Source organism: Carcharodon carcharias, chromosome 17, assembly GCF_017639515.1.
Source record: "Carcharodon carcharias isolate sCarCar2 chromosome 17, sCarCar2.pri, whole genome shotgun sequence".
NCBI lineage: Eukaryota > Metazoa > Chordata > Chondrichthyes > Lamniformes > Lamnidae > Carcharodon > Carcharodon carcharias.
Window position 1 is genome coordinate 22468883 of NC_054483.1, and position 19314 is coordinate 22488196.

At 44.7% G+C, this 19314-nt stretch overlaps 1 protein-coding gene across 1 annotated transcript in view; it reads left to right on the forward strand.

The window, feature by feature from the left end:
• Window positions 1-19314, forward strand: part of LOC121289535 (NFU1 iron-sulfur cluster scaffold homolog, mitochondrial-like) — a 36391-nt gene that overhangs the window by 10495 nt on the left and 6582 nt on the right. Inside the window, exons 3-5 of the mRNA XM_041209031.1 lie at window positions 1001-1136; window positions 3017-3083; window positions 9831-9945. Coding sequence (XP_041064965.1) covers window positions 1001-1136; window positions 3017-3083; window positions 9831-9945 — 318 coding nt within the window. The remainder of the gene's footprint in view (window positions 1-1000; window positions 1137-3016; window positions 3084-9830; window positions 9946-19314) is intronic.

Sequence of the window (19314 nt, forward strand, 5' to 3'; positions counted from 1 at the left end):
CAGGTCTGACAGCATCTGCGGAGAGGAGCACAGTTAACGTTTCGAGTCCGTATGACTCTTCAACAGCAGATGCTGTCAGACCTGCTGAGTTTTTCTGGGTATTTTTATTTTTGTTTTGGATTTCCAGCATCCGCAGTTTTTTGCTTTGATTTCCTTTCAAGCTTGATTTCCTCCTTGTTTCCAGACTGTTCCTTTTGTGTTTGGGTGTCGGTTTCTGTAGCTGTAAGGTTGATGCTGTGTCACTGAGGATCTTCACTGCAGTGTGTGTTTCTGTTATTTACAAAATACAAAGTGTTTTTCACAGCAATCCGACCTGCCCCCACCCTAATTTGAGCACCAATAATCTTGCCCACCCTCTGCTGTTGCTGTTCTGTGATCAGTCACAAGGTGGGGTGTGAGAGTAGTTGATTTGGCTGCATGTTGTTACAGTATTTTACAAATCTAATTCTAGTTTAGGGGTCTGTGGCACAGTGGGCAGCGTCCCTACCTCTGGGCCAGGAGCTCTGGGTTCAAGTCCCACCCCATGGACTTGATGGCCATGCAGGATGTGTTGCCGAACAGGTAGATTATCAGATAAAAGCAAAAAACTGCAGATGCTGGAAATCCAAAATAAAAATACCTGGTAAAATTCAGCAGGTAGATTATCGGCCAGTAAATCCTTCCAAGATGCCTGATGGCAGGCGGTAAGAGTGGGAGAGTTTCCTGGTCAGCCATACTGCATAAGGCAACAGCAGACCACTGCAGTTCTTTGCCAAGCACAGTCATGGACCAATTCATTCAAAGTCCTGGTCACCAATGCCCTCTTTGAGCATGGACATTTCTTGAACACACACACTCAAGGATTGTACTGGATTTCAACTTTGTAAGAGCATCTCACGCAGAAGTGCGTCGTGCCAGTTCAGACCATTATTCTCTCCCTCTCTAGGGAGCGACAGTGCCATCATTCCAAGAGGGTAAGTCAACCCTGGTGTTAACCCATTGTCTTGTTGCCTTCTTTCAGCGAGAAGTATGTTTATTCAGACCCAGGACACACCAAACCCAAACAGCGTGAAGTTTATCCCCGGCTGCCCAGTGTTGGAATCGGGAACCATGGATTTCTCTGCACCTCGGAGTGCCTTCTGTTCGCCTTTAGCCAGGTGCAGTACCTCACCACCTTCATTTGCTCATTCCGGGACTGTTAGGAGTGAACCGGGAAATTGGCAAGCTGCAAGAACCAATTCAGGAGAGAATGGAAACCAGTGCAGTAAAATCAGTCACGCTTACACTTGAATATTCTGATGTTCTGAGCATCTACAGCTCTCTATGGTAGACAATTCCACCGATCCCCCAGTCAGGAGAGTGTAAAATTGGGGGACGTAGTCTCAGGATAAGACACTTGCCATTAAGGTCAGAGATGAGGAGAAATGGCTTCACTCAGAGGGTTGTGGACCTTCAGAAATTTCTACCCAAGAGGGTTGCGGAAGCTCAATTGTTGAGTATATTCAAGACTGAGATTGCGAGATGTTTGGACACAAGGGGATATAGAGGTAGAGCAAACAACTGGAGTTGAGTTAGAAGATCAACCATGATCTATTGAATATAGAGTAGGCTCAAGAGGCCCTATGGTCTACTCCTGCTCTGATTTTTTTTTATGTCTTTAAAGACTGTACTGGCCATAAAGATTCAATGTTAAGTTGCAGAGCAGGTTCAAAAGCTTCATTTGAAGATGAGAGAATCTTGTTGCAGGCAAACCTTCTGGTGGCTCTCGGCTGAGGGTTAGTTCATTCGAGATATGCCTCAGGGTGTTAAAAAAGATTTGAGGATTCCAGAGATTTTGCTAGAGCTGCCTGATTGATCGGGGAGGCCGTGGTATGGTGGTTTTGTCACTGGACCAGTAATCCAGAGACCCAGGGTAATGATCTGGGTGGCCCAGGTTCAAATCAGTAAATATTTGGAATTAAAAGTCTAATGATGAGGATGAAACCATTGTCGATTGGCCGCCCTTACCTGGTCTGGCATACGTGTGATTCCAGACACACAGCAATGTGGCTGACTCTTAAATGCCCTCGGAAATGGCCTAGCAAGCCACTACATTGTACCAAACCACTAAAGATAAGTCAATAAAGAATATTGTCGCTGGACTGGTAACCCAGAGACCCTGGGTGATGCTCTGGGGACCCGGATTCGAATCCCACCGCGGCAGATGGTGAAATCTGAAATTGTAAAAAAACCTCGAATTAAAAGTCTTTTGATGACCACGAAACCATTGTCGATTGTCGTAAAAACTCATCTCATGCCCTTTAGGGAAGGAAACCTGCCGTCCTTACCTGGCCTGGTGAATTGATGTCAGAATTTTGGAAGGAATGGATCTGAATTTCTTTTCTCACTCTAAGCTGCTTTATAGTCTTGAGAGAGACGGTGACACTGTTACGGGTTGTGGGTGTGGGAATTTAAAGAGGTTGTATTTTAAAGGTACACCAAAGATAACAACAGCAACTTGCATTGAAATGGCACTATTAACATAGTACAATGTCTGAAGGTGCTGTACATGAGCATCATGTGACAAGAATTGACACAGAACCAAAGAAGGAGACTGTTGCGAGTTCAGAGTACAATGCTTATTGTACCCTGATTAGAACTGAGAGTAACATGGCTGTTTCCAGTCAGTGTCTCGTGGAAGAGGTCACATGACTATGGCAAGTCAGATAGGATTATTAGTATGTGATTGTATTTCAATCCAAACAGAGACGTCAGGACAGGAAAGGGCCGGGTTTCAGGAGCACCTGACTGGTGATGAATGAGGTGGAGAGGTTTAGGAGGGAGTCCCAGAGCTTAGGACCCAGATGGTTGGAAACAAAGCCACCAATGGTAGGATGAAGGAAAAGGGGAGAGGAGATGGACAAGAAGTGGTGGAATTGAGATCTTTGAAGGTTCTGGGGACAGGTTGCAGAATACAGGACAACCCAGCACCCAGCTCTCTGATAGGCAGAAGCAACAGTGCCATTGTCTTTTAAATGTTTTTTTTTTTGCTCTGCAGGCAGCTGTTCAGGATTGACGGAGTGAAAGGGGTTTTCCTTGGGCCTGACTTCATAACCATCACCAAGGTAAGAAGGAAACATGCTGCTGCCCTTTTGGAGCTCATTTTATAATCGCAGGGTTAAGGGCAGGTTTGACAGTGGTGCTCAAAGTCATGAAGGGCATTGGCATACAAACATAGGAGCAGGAGTAGGCCACTCGGCCCCTCGAGCCTACTCCGCTATTCAATAAGATGATGGGTGATCTGATTGTGACCTCAACATCACATTCCCTGATCACCTTTCACCCCCTTGCATATCAAGAATTGATCTAGCTCTGCCTTAAAATTAATCAAAGTCTCAATTGTCAGAGTAAATAGGGAGAAACTGTTTCACTGGTGGCATCCAGAGGACACAGATTTAAGGTAATTGGCAAAAGAACCAGTTGTGACCGTGACTCAAATCCTCTGGTCAGGGTTGGCACCCCTCTTTCCGATGCTGACCAGGCGAAAAGATGACCACTTCGCTCCTTCTGATTTTTTTTCTGACCAATTTTCTGATGGAGGATCCTGCAAGACTCACTCAGCGTAGAAAACTCGGAGATGTCAACGAAGGGGATCTGAGCTCCTTTTTTTTTTACTGTGCTAGCTGCCACAATCTGGTCGGTAACGCTAACTGTCCCAGTGTGTCCATGAACCGGTGGGAAAAAATCCCGACCAAATCCAACTCAAAGAAGTAAAAATAGCGGAAAGTGACAAATGCGTTACACTGAACATGCAGTCATAGAAATATCAGATAACATTAATTGAATTTCTACTTTCCTGCATGAAATAAATAATTAAATTCCTCAAGCCTGAAAGGTTGTAAAGTAAGGAGCCAGCAGATGATTATGAAAGGCTATATTGATCAAAGAAAGAGTTGTTCTTGGAAATTGCTGACATAGCGATTATTCGCGTAAAAGAGTTTTTGTATTTCTACACGGGCTGTCCAACCATACCACAGCATCGGAATAAACTTGTAACAGGAGGTGCAAAATGAAATGCACTTACTGTGAGAACCCCTATTCTGGTGCCTCACTGGAAAGTCAATTGCACCTTTGTTCTTTCATGACCACTCGTCCTGAGATTAGATTGCTCCTTTCTCATTACCAGTCTCAATAGACCCTTCAGATCCCATTCGATCCGCAGATATTATCTGAGCCGAGGAATTAATTAATCCAACCTAAAACATTATGGATTATTAAAAATAGCATCACCAATCGTGTAATCTCTCAAGCTGTTGAATTGTCTTGCTCGGCCTGATTCGGTGTGTGCCTCCGGTGAGAATTTTTAACCATCGTCTCCTATTCGTGACAGGCAGTTCTCAGGTTTTACCAGCATCAGAGCTCACTTAAAATCATTCAGAAACAGGGCTGCTTACGGCCACTCTTGATATTTCCTCTCAAATAACCTTAAACCAGTGGGATATGTGGGTCGGGGGGAGGAAAGAAATGAAGAGGGGTGGGGGAAAAGAGTATCTCTAGAGTGCAAGATCTTGTTTTACCCTGTCAATAGCCTGTCTCGCTCTCCTGGTTTTAATAGATCTTGGTTCCCGAAAGTTAAGTAGGTGGGTAAGGGGGTTGGGTGGGTGAGGTAAGTAGGAAAACGGGTAAGGCAGGTGAGCAGACAAATATAGGAATTCAGAGCAGGAGTAGGCCATTCAGCCCCTCGTGCCTGCTGCACCATTCAAGAAGATCATGGCTGATCTGATTGTGGCCTCAACTCTGCATTCCGCCTACCCCAGATAACCTTTGACTCCCTTGTTAGTCAAGAATCTATCTAACCCAGCCTTAAAAATCTTCATTGACCCTGCCTCCAACCGCTTTCTGGGGAAAGAGAGTTGAAAAAGATTCACAACTCTCAGAAAGGAAAGCATTTTTCTTATCTCCGTCTTACATGGGAGACCCCTTATTTTTAAATTCTGTCCCCTCGTTGTAGTCTCACCCACAAGTGGCAAAGCCTCCTTGTTATCCACCCTGTTAAGCCCTCTCAGGATCTTACATGTTTCAATAAGATCACCTGTCATTCTTCTGAACTCTGATGGATAAGCTAAGTGGGAGGCAAGGGATAGGGAGGGTGAGTTAAGTGGGAAAGGGGGCAGGGTGGATAAGGGTAGTGAGGCTGGGTCAGTGGGGATTCGGGTGATCAAGGGAGGAATTGCCAGGGGTGGGATTGGCGCAGGTGGTAGTGGGAGTCAGGTGATGGGAGCTGGTCAGGTTGAGTTGGGGGAGGTTCAAGGAGGGTAGTCAGAGGGTCGAGGGGGGAGTCGGGGGACGGTGTGAGTGACTGGGGGAATCAGTTGTATAGATACCCAGGAGTTAGACAAGGATTTTTCTGTCTAACATTTCCTGGGTAAATATTCAGGTAACTGTCTGAAGTCTCTGAAGAACTCAAGAGTGGGAGACTTTTTCAGAGGATCCAGGGGAATTGTCCATCGGAAATTCAAACTTCCCGGGAAATTCCTGCAGAGCCATTCCGAGGACTCCAAACACACACCTCCCACTATTATGACACTGGAAAATCTAGGCTATTATTTTACACAGAGTTGTGGTGATCTGGAATTGAACTGCCTGGAAGGGTGGTGGAAGCAGGTTCAATAGTAGCTTTCAGAGGAGAACTGGATAAATAATTGAAGGAGAAAATAAATGATTAGACGATGGGGTGAAAGAGCAGGGACTGGTGAACGAATTGGACAGCGCCGCCAAAGAGCTCGCACAGGCTTGATGAGCTGAATGGCCTCGTTGTGTTCTCTATCACGATGCTATTGGCGTTACTCACTTGTAAATGCCTCCAGCTGTGAATTTTAATCTGCACTTGTCAACCAGTAGGCCTCTCACTGTTGAAATGAATTAAGACCCAGCTCAGAAAATTGCTCTTGGTATTTTAACCTCTGGAGCTTTTTCAACACTTGTCCAGGCTGAATTAGTGAGCTTGGTGGTCACATTACTGGACGAGTTATCCAGAGGCCTGAACTAATGCTCTAGGGACACAGGTTCAAATCCCACCACAGCAGCTGGTGGTATTGAAGTTCAGTTAACTGAATAACCCTGGAAGAGACTGCTATCATTAATTGTTCTATTAATTCATCTGGTTCAAGAATGCCCTCCAGGGAAGGAAATCGGCCACCCTTTCATAGCCTGGCGTACATGTGGCTCCAGACCCACAGCAATGTGCTTGACTCTTAACTGCCCTCTGAAATGGTCCAGAAAAACGCCCAGTTCAAGGGCACTTAGGGATGGGCAACAAATGCTGGCCTGGCCAGTGACACTCACTTCCCAGGAAAGAATTGAAGAAAAAACAAAAAAGAATCAACAGTTATAGATATTGTGACACAGTTTGAAAGGCCAGCTGATAAACTCCTCATTCTTTTGCTGTTCTTGGAAAGCCAGGTTTATTTCTCTGGTGAAGCAGTGGGCAGGTGCTTCACAGCCGGTCTGCCTCAGTGCTGCTCCACTGTCATTTGGCTGGAGGTGGATGATCCCCGATGAATGTGAAAGCAAATGTGGGGAATGGTACAGGAAGATGCTGCAACTTGAACATTGCTGGAAAGAGAGACATGTTGTTGAAGCTTTCTGTCTTGCATTCATCGGGACAAAGGCAAGAATGCCAAATTTCAAAGGATCACAAGACCAAGCAGAAAGCGCTTGCAAAGCCCAGAACAAAATGCCTCCTGTTAGATGTGGTTCCACAATTGGGCAATCCAATCCCGAGTGTGCTAATAATTACACTAACAACCGATTTAAGATAATGATTCAAGCTCGTCATGTGGCTCATTTATGCTTGCCAGAAAAGCCATACATTCATACTCCAGGACCCGTTCTCTACAAACAGAAGGAACATGATCAAGCCTTGCATCATTTTTGAATTACCCAGGAGCTTGGGGAGTCTATAGTTCCTTGTTGCTTTCTCCATGTTAACACCTCGACCAATCAGAATTCTTACGGACAGAAGGGGGATTAATTTAAACAGCCCTGATTTCTCCTCTCGCCACCCTTCTGTAAACAAAGATGTTTTTGATTTTTGATTTCCCCCTTCATAAGTGGTGGCATTGTTTCCCCAACCCTTAAGTTTGGAGTGATCCAATCCTTTTAATAACCTCACAGCAAACTCGAGATAAGGTATAATAAGAGGGTTGGTTTATTTTACACACACACAAAATGGGGGAAGGAATTCTCGCAACATCCACCCCTTTTTGCACTCGTACAATAAAAGAGGGATAAGGGAAAGAAAGCGGTCCAATCAAAATAAGAGTTATGGTTTCACTTGAGTCCAGAATCAAAAGCCCAATGGTACATTCCTTTAGAGTTTTGCAGGCTGAAAATGTTTCAGGGTGATCCAACTTTCCAGAAATGAGGGCTTCCATGATGGGAGAAGATACGTAGAAATGCCACCAATACAGGAGTCCCAATATTCCAGTAATTCACAGTGTAGGTGAGGGCCAGGCACTTAACCCAGACAGAGCTCTTTCTGCTGCTACCTGTTAGATGGTAAAATGGTAGACTGCCTGGGTTCAGTTCCACACGGCAATATTATAGGTTATAGCATTTTGGTTGGGGGGGGGGGGGGTGTCATGTGACACACCTCCCATCCTTCCCCTGGGTCTTGGTCAAAGGATGTATTTTCCCAAGTCTGGAATCTTGAGGTGTTTAATAGAGGAGTCAGGGTCCCTTTTGTTCTTGCAGATGGCTCCATTGGCTGGAGCTCTGTCTTTGAGATGTAAAGAGTGCTGGTGCATTGCTTTGGAATTTGATTGTCTGCAGTCACAGAGGGCGTTAGCATCTCTTTAAAGGTAACAAGGTCCCTGCTGGTCTCTGCAGGTTAGAAATTCCTCTGGTATGAGTCATGGTAAAGCCTCAGACCATTTTAAAAATTAAATAATTTTATGAAGTAGCCAGGTTGATGTAGTCATATATTTATATTATCCTCCCTGATTTCTAGCCAGGACAGAATCAACTTGCCAACCGATCTTCACCCTTTTCTACTGTAGTATAAATTGTTTGAAATTTGGCATTCTTGCATTTGTCCAGATGAGTGCACGGTGAAAAGCTTTGGTGACATATCTCTCTTCTCAGCATTGTTCAAGTTCTGTACCACCAAGTGACTGTATAGCTCTTCTTTTTTCAACCCATACAGCAAATTTCATATGTCTTAATTGAAGGGGAACTGGACTATATGGCAGCTTTGAAATGGTCTCTGCTGGTGCACTGGTGCCTGGTGCGTTAGGAGTTGGCATCGCAGTGTTGCCATTGCCAGCAGTTCCACCAGAGAAGGCAGAGCAAATTTCTTCCTGTGCAATGGAGGAGCAGCAGCTGGATGAGTCACAGGACCACCGCTGTACCTCAACCAGTGTTTGGCTAACTAGTCGAGTCCTGGAAGTGGGTTACCTGCAAAGTAATCCACATCAGCAGAACAATGGTATGAGAGAGATGGAATAAAAGGGAGGGGAAAGATCATGACTGGGAAATGTGCGTTAGCTAGATCGCTCTTCACAATCATAGGTCCCAGTCAGTGAGAGAAGCCCTATATTTCCTGTAAGTTTAAAGCTGAATCTGCCAGATTAATTGGGGCTTTTAGCAGAGTTGTAACATTCTATTACAGGGTCTTTATTAGGGAATCCTTCCTCCAACTTCTCTCTCACTGTAGAAACATTCCAGTAATACAAACATAGATCAGGTAAGTGTCAATAAGATATAATAATGTCTATAATGTTATTGGAAATTATTTTAAAATAGAGTTCTACTGGTGTCTGTGTCTATGTGTGTGTGTCTTAATTGGATTAAAGCCAGCTGATCTAGAGGCTTTGATGTATAAAAGAGAAGTAGGTTTGAAATGTTCATTAGGTATAGGGAAGTTATAAGGTGAAGCGAAAAGGGGAAATTTGCATTTTAAATAAGCCATTCAAAAGAATGGATGAAATATCACACCTAGCCAGAAAATTCAAACAATGTGTTTACTTTTTCCAAAGTTTACTAATAAAATTGGTGTTATGAAAGGGTTTCATTGTGAGAAGGGGTGAAGTTCAAACAACCTAGTGATACAATAAGAATTTGCATTCAAAGAGGAGAATATGTAGAAAGGAAGAGAAGGCTGTTGGTAGAAGAGGAGGGATTCTAAGATCGAAAGCCTCCAGCCTGTAAGCCTCAAGTCACTGTCTGCAAGGACCCAGAGCTGAAAAAACTCATTTTGAATTTGACTGTCCAGAGTGTGCTTTGCCAGGGGTCTGTTTAAATGTAGGTGTTTTACTGTTGTCTTAACAGAGGTGTAACTGAGAATCATATTAATTTTTTATAAGTTATTATCACAGTACTTTGTAGGCATATGTAAGTGCTTAAAACCTTTTAATGAATAAATATTTAATTTAGTTTTATAAAAACCTCTTGAGATTCGGTGGTCTTATTATAACTGAATTCAAAGCCTGCATCTCAAAACATAAATTGCAAAAATTGGTTATGGCAGTTGTTTCAGGTTTCTGGGATTTGAATAACTCAGCATTTACCACCATAATAGAAGTTCGGTCATGAGATACACATATGCCTATTTCCGATAATTGGCAAAAGAGCCAAAGGTGAGATGAGGAGAAAATAATATTTTGCAGCAAGTTTGAAATGTGTTATCTAAATGGATATTGGAAGCAGATCTTGTGCTCCAAAAGGAATTTGGCCAAATAGTTGAAGGTAGAAAATTGCAGGGCTATGAGGAAAACCAGGGGTCTGGATCTGAGCAAATGGCTCTTTAAAAGAGCAGGCACAGGCACGATGGGTGGAATGGCCTCCTCTGATTCTATTCTATATATTCCCAGGCAGATGATGAGGTGGAGTGGAAGCTGCTCAAGCCAGACGTGTACGCCACCATTATGGATTTCTTTGCGTCTGGCCTCCCAATACTGACGGATGAAGCTCCACGTTCTGATACAGGTGGGTGCATGAGCTGATCAACCGTGAAGCCTTGTCACCTCGGCAAGCCTGCGCGTTGCCCGAACCCAGAACTCTGAGATAATCCACCTCGAGCACTGCCTCAGCTCGAGTTAAACACTGCTCCTGAAATCCTTCTGTCTCCATGAAATATTTAATTTTTTTTCTCTTTAAAAAGACAGATGAGAAGTTCTAAGATGCTCCAAGGGCGTCCAGCCCATGGAGGATTGTCCGACTGTGATAGCAACAAATTGCACTTCCCAAAGCACAGCTTCACATTTCCAAATCAAAATGTCCCAAGGAATTTGTTCCATCGGAACAGAAGAAGTATATCATCTTCTTTCAAGGGAGATGGTAGCATAGCGGCAATGTCACTGGTCCAGTAACCCAGAGGTCCAGGCCAATCCTCTGGAGACATGAATTCAAATCCCACCAAGGCACCTGATGGAATTTTAATTCAATTAATAAATTTGGAATTAAAAGCTACTTTCAGTGATGGTAAGTATGAAACTATCATTGACTGTTGTTAAAAACCCATCTTTTTCACTCATGTCCTTCAGGGAAGGAAATCTGCCATCCTTACCCGGTCTGGCCTACATGTGACTCCAGACCCACAGCAATGTGGTTGACTCTTAACTGGCCGAGCAAACCACTCAGTTCATGGGGCCTTAGACATGGGTGGTTGGGGGCGGGTGGGGTGGGGGGGGCAATAAATGCTGGCCTTGCCAGCAACACCCACATCCCATGAGAGGATAAATAAAAAGAAACAAGCTACTTTTGTCCCATGTTTCAATTACTTCAATTTGTTTTTTGACGGGTTTTTGAAGCAAACTAAATTTAATTTTCGGAGGGTGTTTTTTCACTCCTTGTTTTGAACACTGCCTTCCACAGCCTTTCACCAGTTCGCCTCCAATCAGCTCATTACATCACAGCACTGACAAGCATCTGGGAGAAGCTACTTAATGGAGGGGCCATCATTGAGATCTGTAAACCCAGAATATAGGGTAGACAGAGAGAAATTATTTCTGCTGGTTGGGGAGCCTCGGGCAACATGGGGCATAGTCTAACAATCAGAGCCAGGTCTTTCAGGAGTGAAATGAGGAAACGTTTGAACGCAATTTAATTTGAATTGAATACAAAAGTAGAGGGTTTATGCTTCACTTGTATAGGGCGTTAGTGAGACCACATGTGGTGTACTTTGTACGGTATTGGTCTCCTTATTTAAGGAAGGATGTAAATGCGTTGGAAGCAGTTCAGAGAAGGCTTGCCAGACTAATGTCTTCTCAATTTCTCTGCTCCTCTCACCCATTATAATCTGTCTCTCTCTGAACTTACTGCACTCCGTTCTCTCAGGTCCAACCCCAACATTGTCATCAAATCCGCTGACAAGGGTGGTGCTGTTGTTGTCTGGCGCACTGACCTCTACCTCGCAGAGGCTGAGCGTCAACTCGCAGTCACTTCCTCCTACCTCTCCCTGGAACATGACCCCACCACTGAACATCAAGCCATTGTTTCCAGGACTGTCACTGACCTCATCTCCTCTGGAGATCTTCCTCCCACAGCTTCCAACCTGATAGTCGCCAAACCTCGGACGGCCCACTTCTACTCCCTACCCAAAATCCACAAACATAACTGTCCCAGTAGACCGATCATGTCAGCCTGTTCCTGCCCCATGGAACTCATTTCTCGTTATCTTGACTCCCTTCTCTCTCCCCTTGTCCAGTTCCTTCCCAGCTACATTCGTGATTCCTCTGACACCTTACGTCACATCAACAGTTTCCAGTTCCCTGGCCCCAACCGCTTCCTCTTCACCATGGACGTTCAATCGCTCTACACCTCCATCCCCCACCAGAATGGTCTGAGGGCCCTTAGCTTCTTCCTCGAACAGAGGCCCGAACAATCCCCATCCACCACTACTCTCCTCCGTCTGGCTGAACTTGTTCTCACACTGAACAATTTCTCCTTTAACTCCTCTCACTTCCTCCAAATAAAAGGTGTGGCTATGGGTACCCGCATGGGCCCCAGCTTTGCCTGTCTCTTTATGGGGTATGTGGAACATTCTTTGTTCCAGTCCTACTCCGGCCCCCTCCCACAACTCTTTCTCTGGGAAATTGATGATTACTTCAGTGCTGCTTCATGCTCTCGTCGGGACTTGGAAAAATTTATTAATTTTGCTTCCAATCTCCACCCCTCCATCATTTTCACATGGTGCATCTCTGACACTTCCCTTCCCTTCCTTGACCTCTCTGTCTCAATTTCTGGTGATAGACTGTCCACCAATATCCATTACAAGCCTACCGACTCCCACAGCTACCTCGACTACAGCTCCTCACACCCCACTTCCTGTGAGGACTCCATCCCATTCTCTCAGTTCCTTCGCCTCCGTCGCATCTGTTCTGATGATGCTACCTTCAAAAACAGTTCCTCTGACATGTCCTCCTTCTTCCTTAACCGAGGTTTACCACCCACGGTCGTTGACAGGGCCCTCAACTGTGTCCGGCCCATCTCCCGCGCATCCGCCCTCATGCCTTCTCCTCCCTCCCAGAAACATGGTAGGGTCCCCCTTGTCCTCACTTGTCACCCCACCAGCCTCTGCATTCAAAGGATCATCCTCCACTATTTCCGCCAACTCCAACATGATGCCACCACCAAACACATCTTCCCTTCACCCCGCCGCGGCATTCTGTAGGGATCATTCCCTCCAGGACACCCTGGTCCACTCCTCCATCACCCCCTACTCCTCAATCCCTACCTATGGCACCTCCCCCTGCCCACGCAAAAGATGCAACACCTACCCCTTCACTTCCTTTCTCCTCACCGTCCAAGGGCCCAAACACTCCTTTCAAGTGAAGCAGCATTTCACTTGCATTTCCCCCAACTTAGTCTACTGCATTCGTTGCTCCCAATGTGGTCTCCTCTACACTGGAGAGACCAAACGTAAACTGGGTGACCGCTTTGCAGAACACCTGTGGTCTGTCCGCAAGAAAGACCCAAACCTCCCTGTCGCTTGCCATTTTAACACTCCAACCTGGTCTCTTGCCCACATGTCTGTCCTTGGCTTGCTGCAATGTTCCAGTGAAGCCCAACACAAACTGGAGGAACAGCACCTCATCTTCCGACTAGGCACTTTACAGTCTTCCGGACTGAATATTGAATTCAACAACTTTAGATCGTGAATTCCCTCCTCCATCCCCACCCCCTTTCCGTTTCTTCCCCCTTCCTTTTGTTTTTTCCAATAATTTATATAGATTTTTCTTTTCCTATCTATTTCCACTATTTTTAAACCTTGTATGCCCTGCTAGTCTTTCCACCCCACCCCCACTAGAGTGTACCTTGAGTGCCCTGCCATCCATTCTTAATTAGCACATTCGTTTAGATAATATCACCACCTTCAACACTTCTTTGTTCCTTTGTCTGTGACATCTTTTGATTATCTGCTCCTATCACTGCTTGCTTGTCCCTACAACCGCACCACACCTCCCCCACTTCTCTCCCCCACCCCCACCCCCCCACCCCCTGACCTTAAACCAGCATTTATTTCACCCCTCTTCTAATATTCAATCAGTTCTGTTGAAGGGTCATGAGGACTTGAAACGTCAACTCTTTTCTTCTCCGCCGATGCTGCCAGACCTGCTGAGTTTTTCCAGGTAATTCTGTTTTTGTTTTTAATATCTGGAATGGGTGGGTTGTCTTATGAGGAAAGGTTGGGCAGGCTAGGCTTGTATCCGCTGGAGTTTAGAAGAATAAGAGCTGACTTGAGTGAAACATATAAGATCCTGGGAGGTCTTGACAAGGTGGACGTGGAGAGGATGTTTCCTCTTGTGGGAGAATCTAGAGCCAGGGGTCACTGTTTAAAAATAAGGGGTCACCAACTTAAGACAGAGATGAGGACAAATTTTTCCTCTTATAGAGTCATGAGTCTTTGGAACTCTCATCCTCAAAAGGTGGTGGAAGCAGAGTTTTTGAATATTTTTAAGGCAGCGCTAGATAGATTCTTGATGATCAATAGGGTGAAACGTTATCGGGGGTAGTCAGGAATGTGGAGTTAAGATTACATTCAGATCAACCAAGATCCTTTTGAATTGCGGAACGAGCTCGAGGGGCTGAGTGGCCTACTTCTGCTTCTTGCACAAATGCTGGAAGAAGCTGGAAATTCTCTTCCACAAATGGCACCTGATGCTGGATCAATTTTAAGTCTGAGATTGCTAGACTTTTGTTGGCCACAGGTTAGGGGGTGCAGGGCAATGGCGGGTAGATGGAGTGAGATCACTGATCAGCCATGGTTTCATTAAATGGTGGAACAGGTTTGAGAGGCTGAATGGCCTCCTGTTCCTGTGCTTCAAGTTAAGAGGTTGTCGCCATCCATTAGAAATGACCACCCACGGAAAGCAAGCGCAGCACTTAAACAGGCATCCAATCCTAGTTCGGTCGAAGGGTCATGAGGACTCGAAACGTCAACTCTTTTCTTCTCCGCCGATGCTGCCAGACCTGCTGAGTTTTTCCAGGTAATTCTGTTTTTGTATCCAATTCTGCTTCCTGACGCTTCAATTGTTTGGAAGATGCTGCAGACTGTGTGACTGTTACAGACAGTTGCAGGAAGTTGGTGCTTAAAGAGATGGAATGCGTTAATGTGACACAAGATTCAGCATGTAACTGTGCCCCGCAAATCTCAACCAGGGCTCGGTCTCTGACGACACTGTCTGTTATCTCGGATTGCATAGCATTCGGTGCACAGAAATAGGCTTTTGAGCCCGTGGACATGTTGATGCTCCACACTTCTTTCTTCCGCCCCTTCCTTAACTCACTCTATCAACATAGCTTTCCATTCCCTTCTCACTTATTCCTTGATCTCATTTCCCCTTAAGTGCATCCATACTGTTCACCCCAGCCACTCCTTGTGGTAGCGAGTTCCATATTCTCACTCTCTTGATACCAAAAGCATCATCTAATTTTCCTCTTCCTGTCCCCTCCCTTCTCACTGATAGCACAAATACCTGCTTGGATATGGTTCCTTGGACGGCTGACCCAACGGCCAACGTCCATAAATTGAGACGGAAAGGTCCAATGAAATTATTGACTGTGAGGATGGGAAGACATTCCATCCAAACCCAATTCTGTCCTCCCTCAATTCCCAAGGCTCACTGGATAGAGCCAGAGCACAGAGTTTGGCCATTTTATACTCCCTATCCTGGGCCCCAATCCAGCACCACCACTGCTGCCCCAAGTTGAGATTTTGAGGACTTTATTTCCGAACTGCATTCCTTACTTTGTCTGAAATGAGAATTTGGAATGGGGCGTGTTTGGACTGTGGCTAAGGCTAAATAATGAACCCTTGGCAGTTACCTTGGCTTGAAGAAGGTTGTCTGAGTTAACTGAATGCAACTGGAGCTTGGTCTGACATTTATACCAGTCTGCATCAGAATGCAGGACATACAGAGGAAAGCTCGAGATTGCCTTTCAGTTTTTAGCCCTTCTTCAAAAATGATGCCCCCCACTGCTGGGTCCAAATCTGAATCTAGTGTAGTGGCAAGTGAATTGGAATGGAGTTAAGCGATAAGGTGAGATAGGGAAGGTGTGAAAGGAGGACTGGTAGGAGCAGCAACACCTAGTGCAGTGGCAAGTGAATTTGAAATGGAGTTAAGTGTGGGAAGTTGAGTTTTGGCAGGAAGAACAAGGAAATCACTTTACTGCTTGGGAAATCAGAGTTTAAAAAGGATAGAAGAGCAGAGGAATTTGGGGGATGCAGCTACACAAATCACCACATGTAGCGACAAGAGGATAATAAGGCCATAACAAAAATGCAAACCAGGCACAAGAGGTTCAATTCTAATGCTCTACAAATAAATAGTGGAGAAGTTAGGTTAAACTTGTATTGAACCTTGGTTAAATTGTATTTGAAGAAGCGTACACTATGCTTTCCTGATTATTAAAAAGATCAATAGGCACTGGAGAAGGTACAGAGAAGGATGTTGGTGGATTCTTGTGCACAATGCAAGGGGTCACAACCACATAAATCAGAAGGTCACTGGGCCGTGAATGTGAGATTCGCCGAGACATTGAGAGGGAATTTCTTTTCAATGTCCGATACCAAAACCCATCAAACAGGCACCACAAAGATGGGAAAGTTGGAAGCAAATTGAGGCAAATGGGGATGAAGTGATTACGTTGCCCAATCTCAGGATTTTGAGGATAGAGGATTAAAATGTCTGGTGTGAAGGAGATTTAGTTCCAGAGTTGCTTCCAGTAGAGTATCATGGCAAGTTACCAGATTTAGGACTGATGAGAATCGAGTTTGTTTTTTAGGCAGGTGTCAGACAGGCATGGAGCCCCCAGAATTTCGAACTAGATTGGACATCATTTGAAGTGTTAACATTTCTCAACTGCTGGCAAGGTAGCTATACATTGCTGTGCCATGGTTTCAGTAATGACATTCATACAGGTATAAATTGAGCTGTTTCTTATGGTGAAAGCAAACTCCAATTACATAATACACATTCCGCTACTGAGTACAGTGTTGCGAACAGGATTTGTATGGTCCCTTCCAATCCATAATCAGGATATTTATGTGGAAGGTGTCGGTATTTCGTTCCCCTCAGAGTGATTTCTCCTCATATAAAATAAATTCCAGCAGCAAGTTTATGGGTGATTTTAAAAATAAGGAAGGTTACTTCTTACCACATACCTGCCTCGGATGTTTTAAATGCAGTGGCTCAGTCACTCATCTCACTCGCACTATCACACATGCAAAGCTTAGATACAGGTGAAGTTAAAGCCGTAATTATAAAAATGGAATTTATAATTCAGTCTTTATGTCATTGCAGGCCTGGTGTCATCTTAGTTGAGTTGATAATTTAGTTGGAATGAAGGCCGTGAACAAGCAAAGGATTTTAATGAAGCTGTGAAGCCTCTTGTATATGAATAGCCAGGAGATTGGTTCTCAGCTAGCCAAAGAAGCTGGAACAAGTACAGTACTTTGGCTGCATGAAAAGTTTTCAGCTGTTTCAGATGTTTCTCTTTTGGATTTGTTTTGTTCAGGATACTTTAAACTACAGGCCCTGAAAGTTAGTTTTAGTCACATGACTGCAGGGTTAACATTTCTTGTGTTGAGACCACCATGATACCATAGCAGTTGACAATTGGTCATTCACTCTTATCTCTGTCTCAGCTTGAACTCAGAATAGCCTCCATTGTTTAACATAGCGCTCAGAGACCAGCAGTCTTGAGATTTTCATATTCCTCAAACTCTGGCTCATCCTTACACAACAAACTGTTTAAACTTCACAGGTGCCTGTGAAATACCTTTATTCAGGTCCATGTTTAACTAAATATTGGCCACAGAATCAAGTGCTCTCTACAGTTTAAATGCCCGTAGTCACATGTTAAGTTGAACCATGTTAACAGGTTTAGTGGCCATTTTCACAAAATATGATCTTACAGACTATAATACCCAGTATCCTCATGCTTGAACTGAGCATGACGAAGGTCTTACAGTGAAAGTTGTCATCCATGATTCCTTTAGAGAAAGCATGTGTTCCCTGACCAACTAATCAGGAACTTGACATCTGAGAGATGACAAAAATATTCTTTATTCATACAATTTGGAAAAGTATATTGCATAACAGTTCAAATTTGTGATTACATTAAGTACAGGGAACTACAGACCAGTGAGTCTCACATCAGTGGTAGGGAAACTATTGGAGAAAATTCTGAAGGAGAGAATCTATCTCCACTTGGAGAGGCAAGGTTTGATCAGGGATAGTCGGCATGGCTTTGTCAGAGGGAGGTCATGCCTAACAAATTTGATTGAATTTTTTGAGGAGGTGACCAGGTGTGTAGATGAGGGTGGTGTAGCTGATGTACTTTATATGGATTTCAGCAAAGTCTTTGACAAGGTCCCACATGGGAGACTTATAAAGAAGGCAAATGCACATGGGATACAGGGTAATTTGATAAGGTGGATTCGAAATTGGCTTAGTTGTAGGAGACAGAGGGTGATGACAGAAGGCTGCTTTAGTGACTGGAAGCCAGTGTCCCAGTGGCGTACCACAGGGATCTGTGCTGGGTCCCCCTATTATTCGTCATTTATATAAACGACATAGATGACTATGTGGGGGTAGGATTAGTAAGTTTGCAGATTACGCAAAGGTTGGCTGGGTGGTTAACAGTGAGGTTGAGTGTCTTGGGCTACAGGAAGATACAGATGGGATGGTCAAATGGGCAGATAAGATGGAATTTAACCCTGAAAAGTGTGAGGTGATGCACTTCGGCAGGACAAACAAGGCACGGGAATGCACGATGAATGGTAGGACCCTGGGATGTACCGAGGATCAGAAGGATCTTGGTGTGCAAGTCCACCGGCCCTTAAGGTAGCGGGGCAGGTATATAAGGTGGTTAAGAAGGCCTATGGGATATTTGCCTTTATTAGCCAAGGCATAGGATAAAAGAGCAGGGAGGTTATGCTGGAACTGTATAACACACTAGTTAGGCCACAGCTAGAGTATTGTGTGCAGTTCTGGAATCCACATTATAGGAAGGATGTGATTGCACTGGAGAGAGTGCAGAGGAAGTTTACCAGGATGTTCCTGGGTTGGAGAGTTTTAGTTATGAGGAGAGATTGAATAGACTGGGGTTATTTTCCCTGGGGCAAAGGAGATTGAGGGGGGACATGATTGAGGTGTATAAAATTACGAGGTGTAGATAGGGTAGACAGGAAGGAATTTTTCCCCTTAGTGAAGGGATCAATAACTAGGGGGCATGTTTTAAGATAAGGGGCAGGAGGTTTAGAGGGGATGTGAGGAAGAATTTTTTTCATCCAGAGGGTGGTGGGAATCTGGAACTCACTGCCTGAAAGGGTGGGAGAAGCAGATACCCCCATAACATTAAAGAAGTCTTTGGATGTGCAGTTGCAATGCCATGGCATACAAGGCTATGGGCCTGGTGCTGCAAAATGGGATTAGAATAGTTAGGTACTTGTTTGACTGGTGCAGACTTGATGGGCCAAAGGGCCTTTTTCTGTGCAGTAGACCTCTATGACTCTATGACAATGTAGCTTGGGTTCTTTCAATACAGTACATGAGGTGTTTCATTACACTTGCCATTACAGGTTATATTTACAGTGTACTTCTAAATTTCATATCAAACATTCTTTGCTGCATTCCACCCGAGGGGTTTTACAGCCCTCGGTGTACTCTAGCATGAGGGTCTTAGACAGTGGCCTTTCCCCATTGAGCCTTTGCGGCAGCTGTGCCAAGTTTTAGCGCGTCCCTCAGCACGATGTGCCGAACCTTGGAATTTGCCAGTCTACAACACTTGGTTATAGACAGCCCTTTGCACTGGAAGACCACCACATTTCAGTCAGACCATCTTTCACTG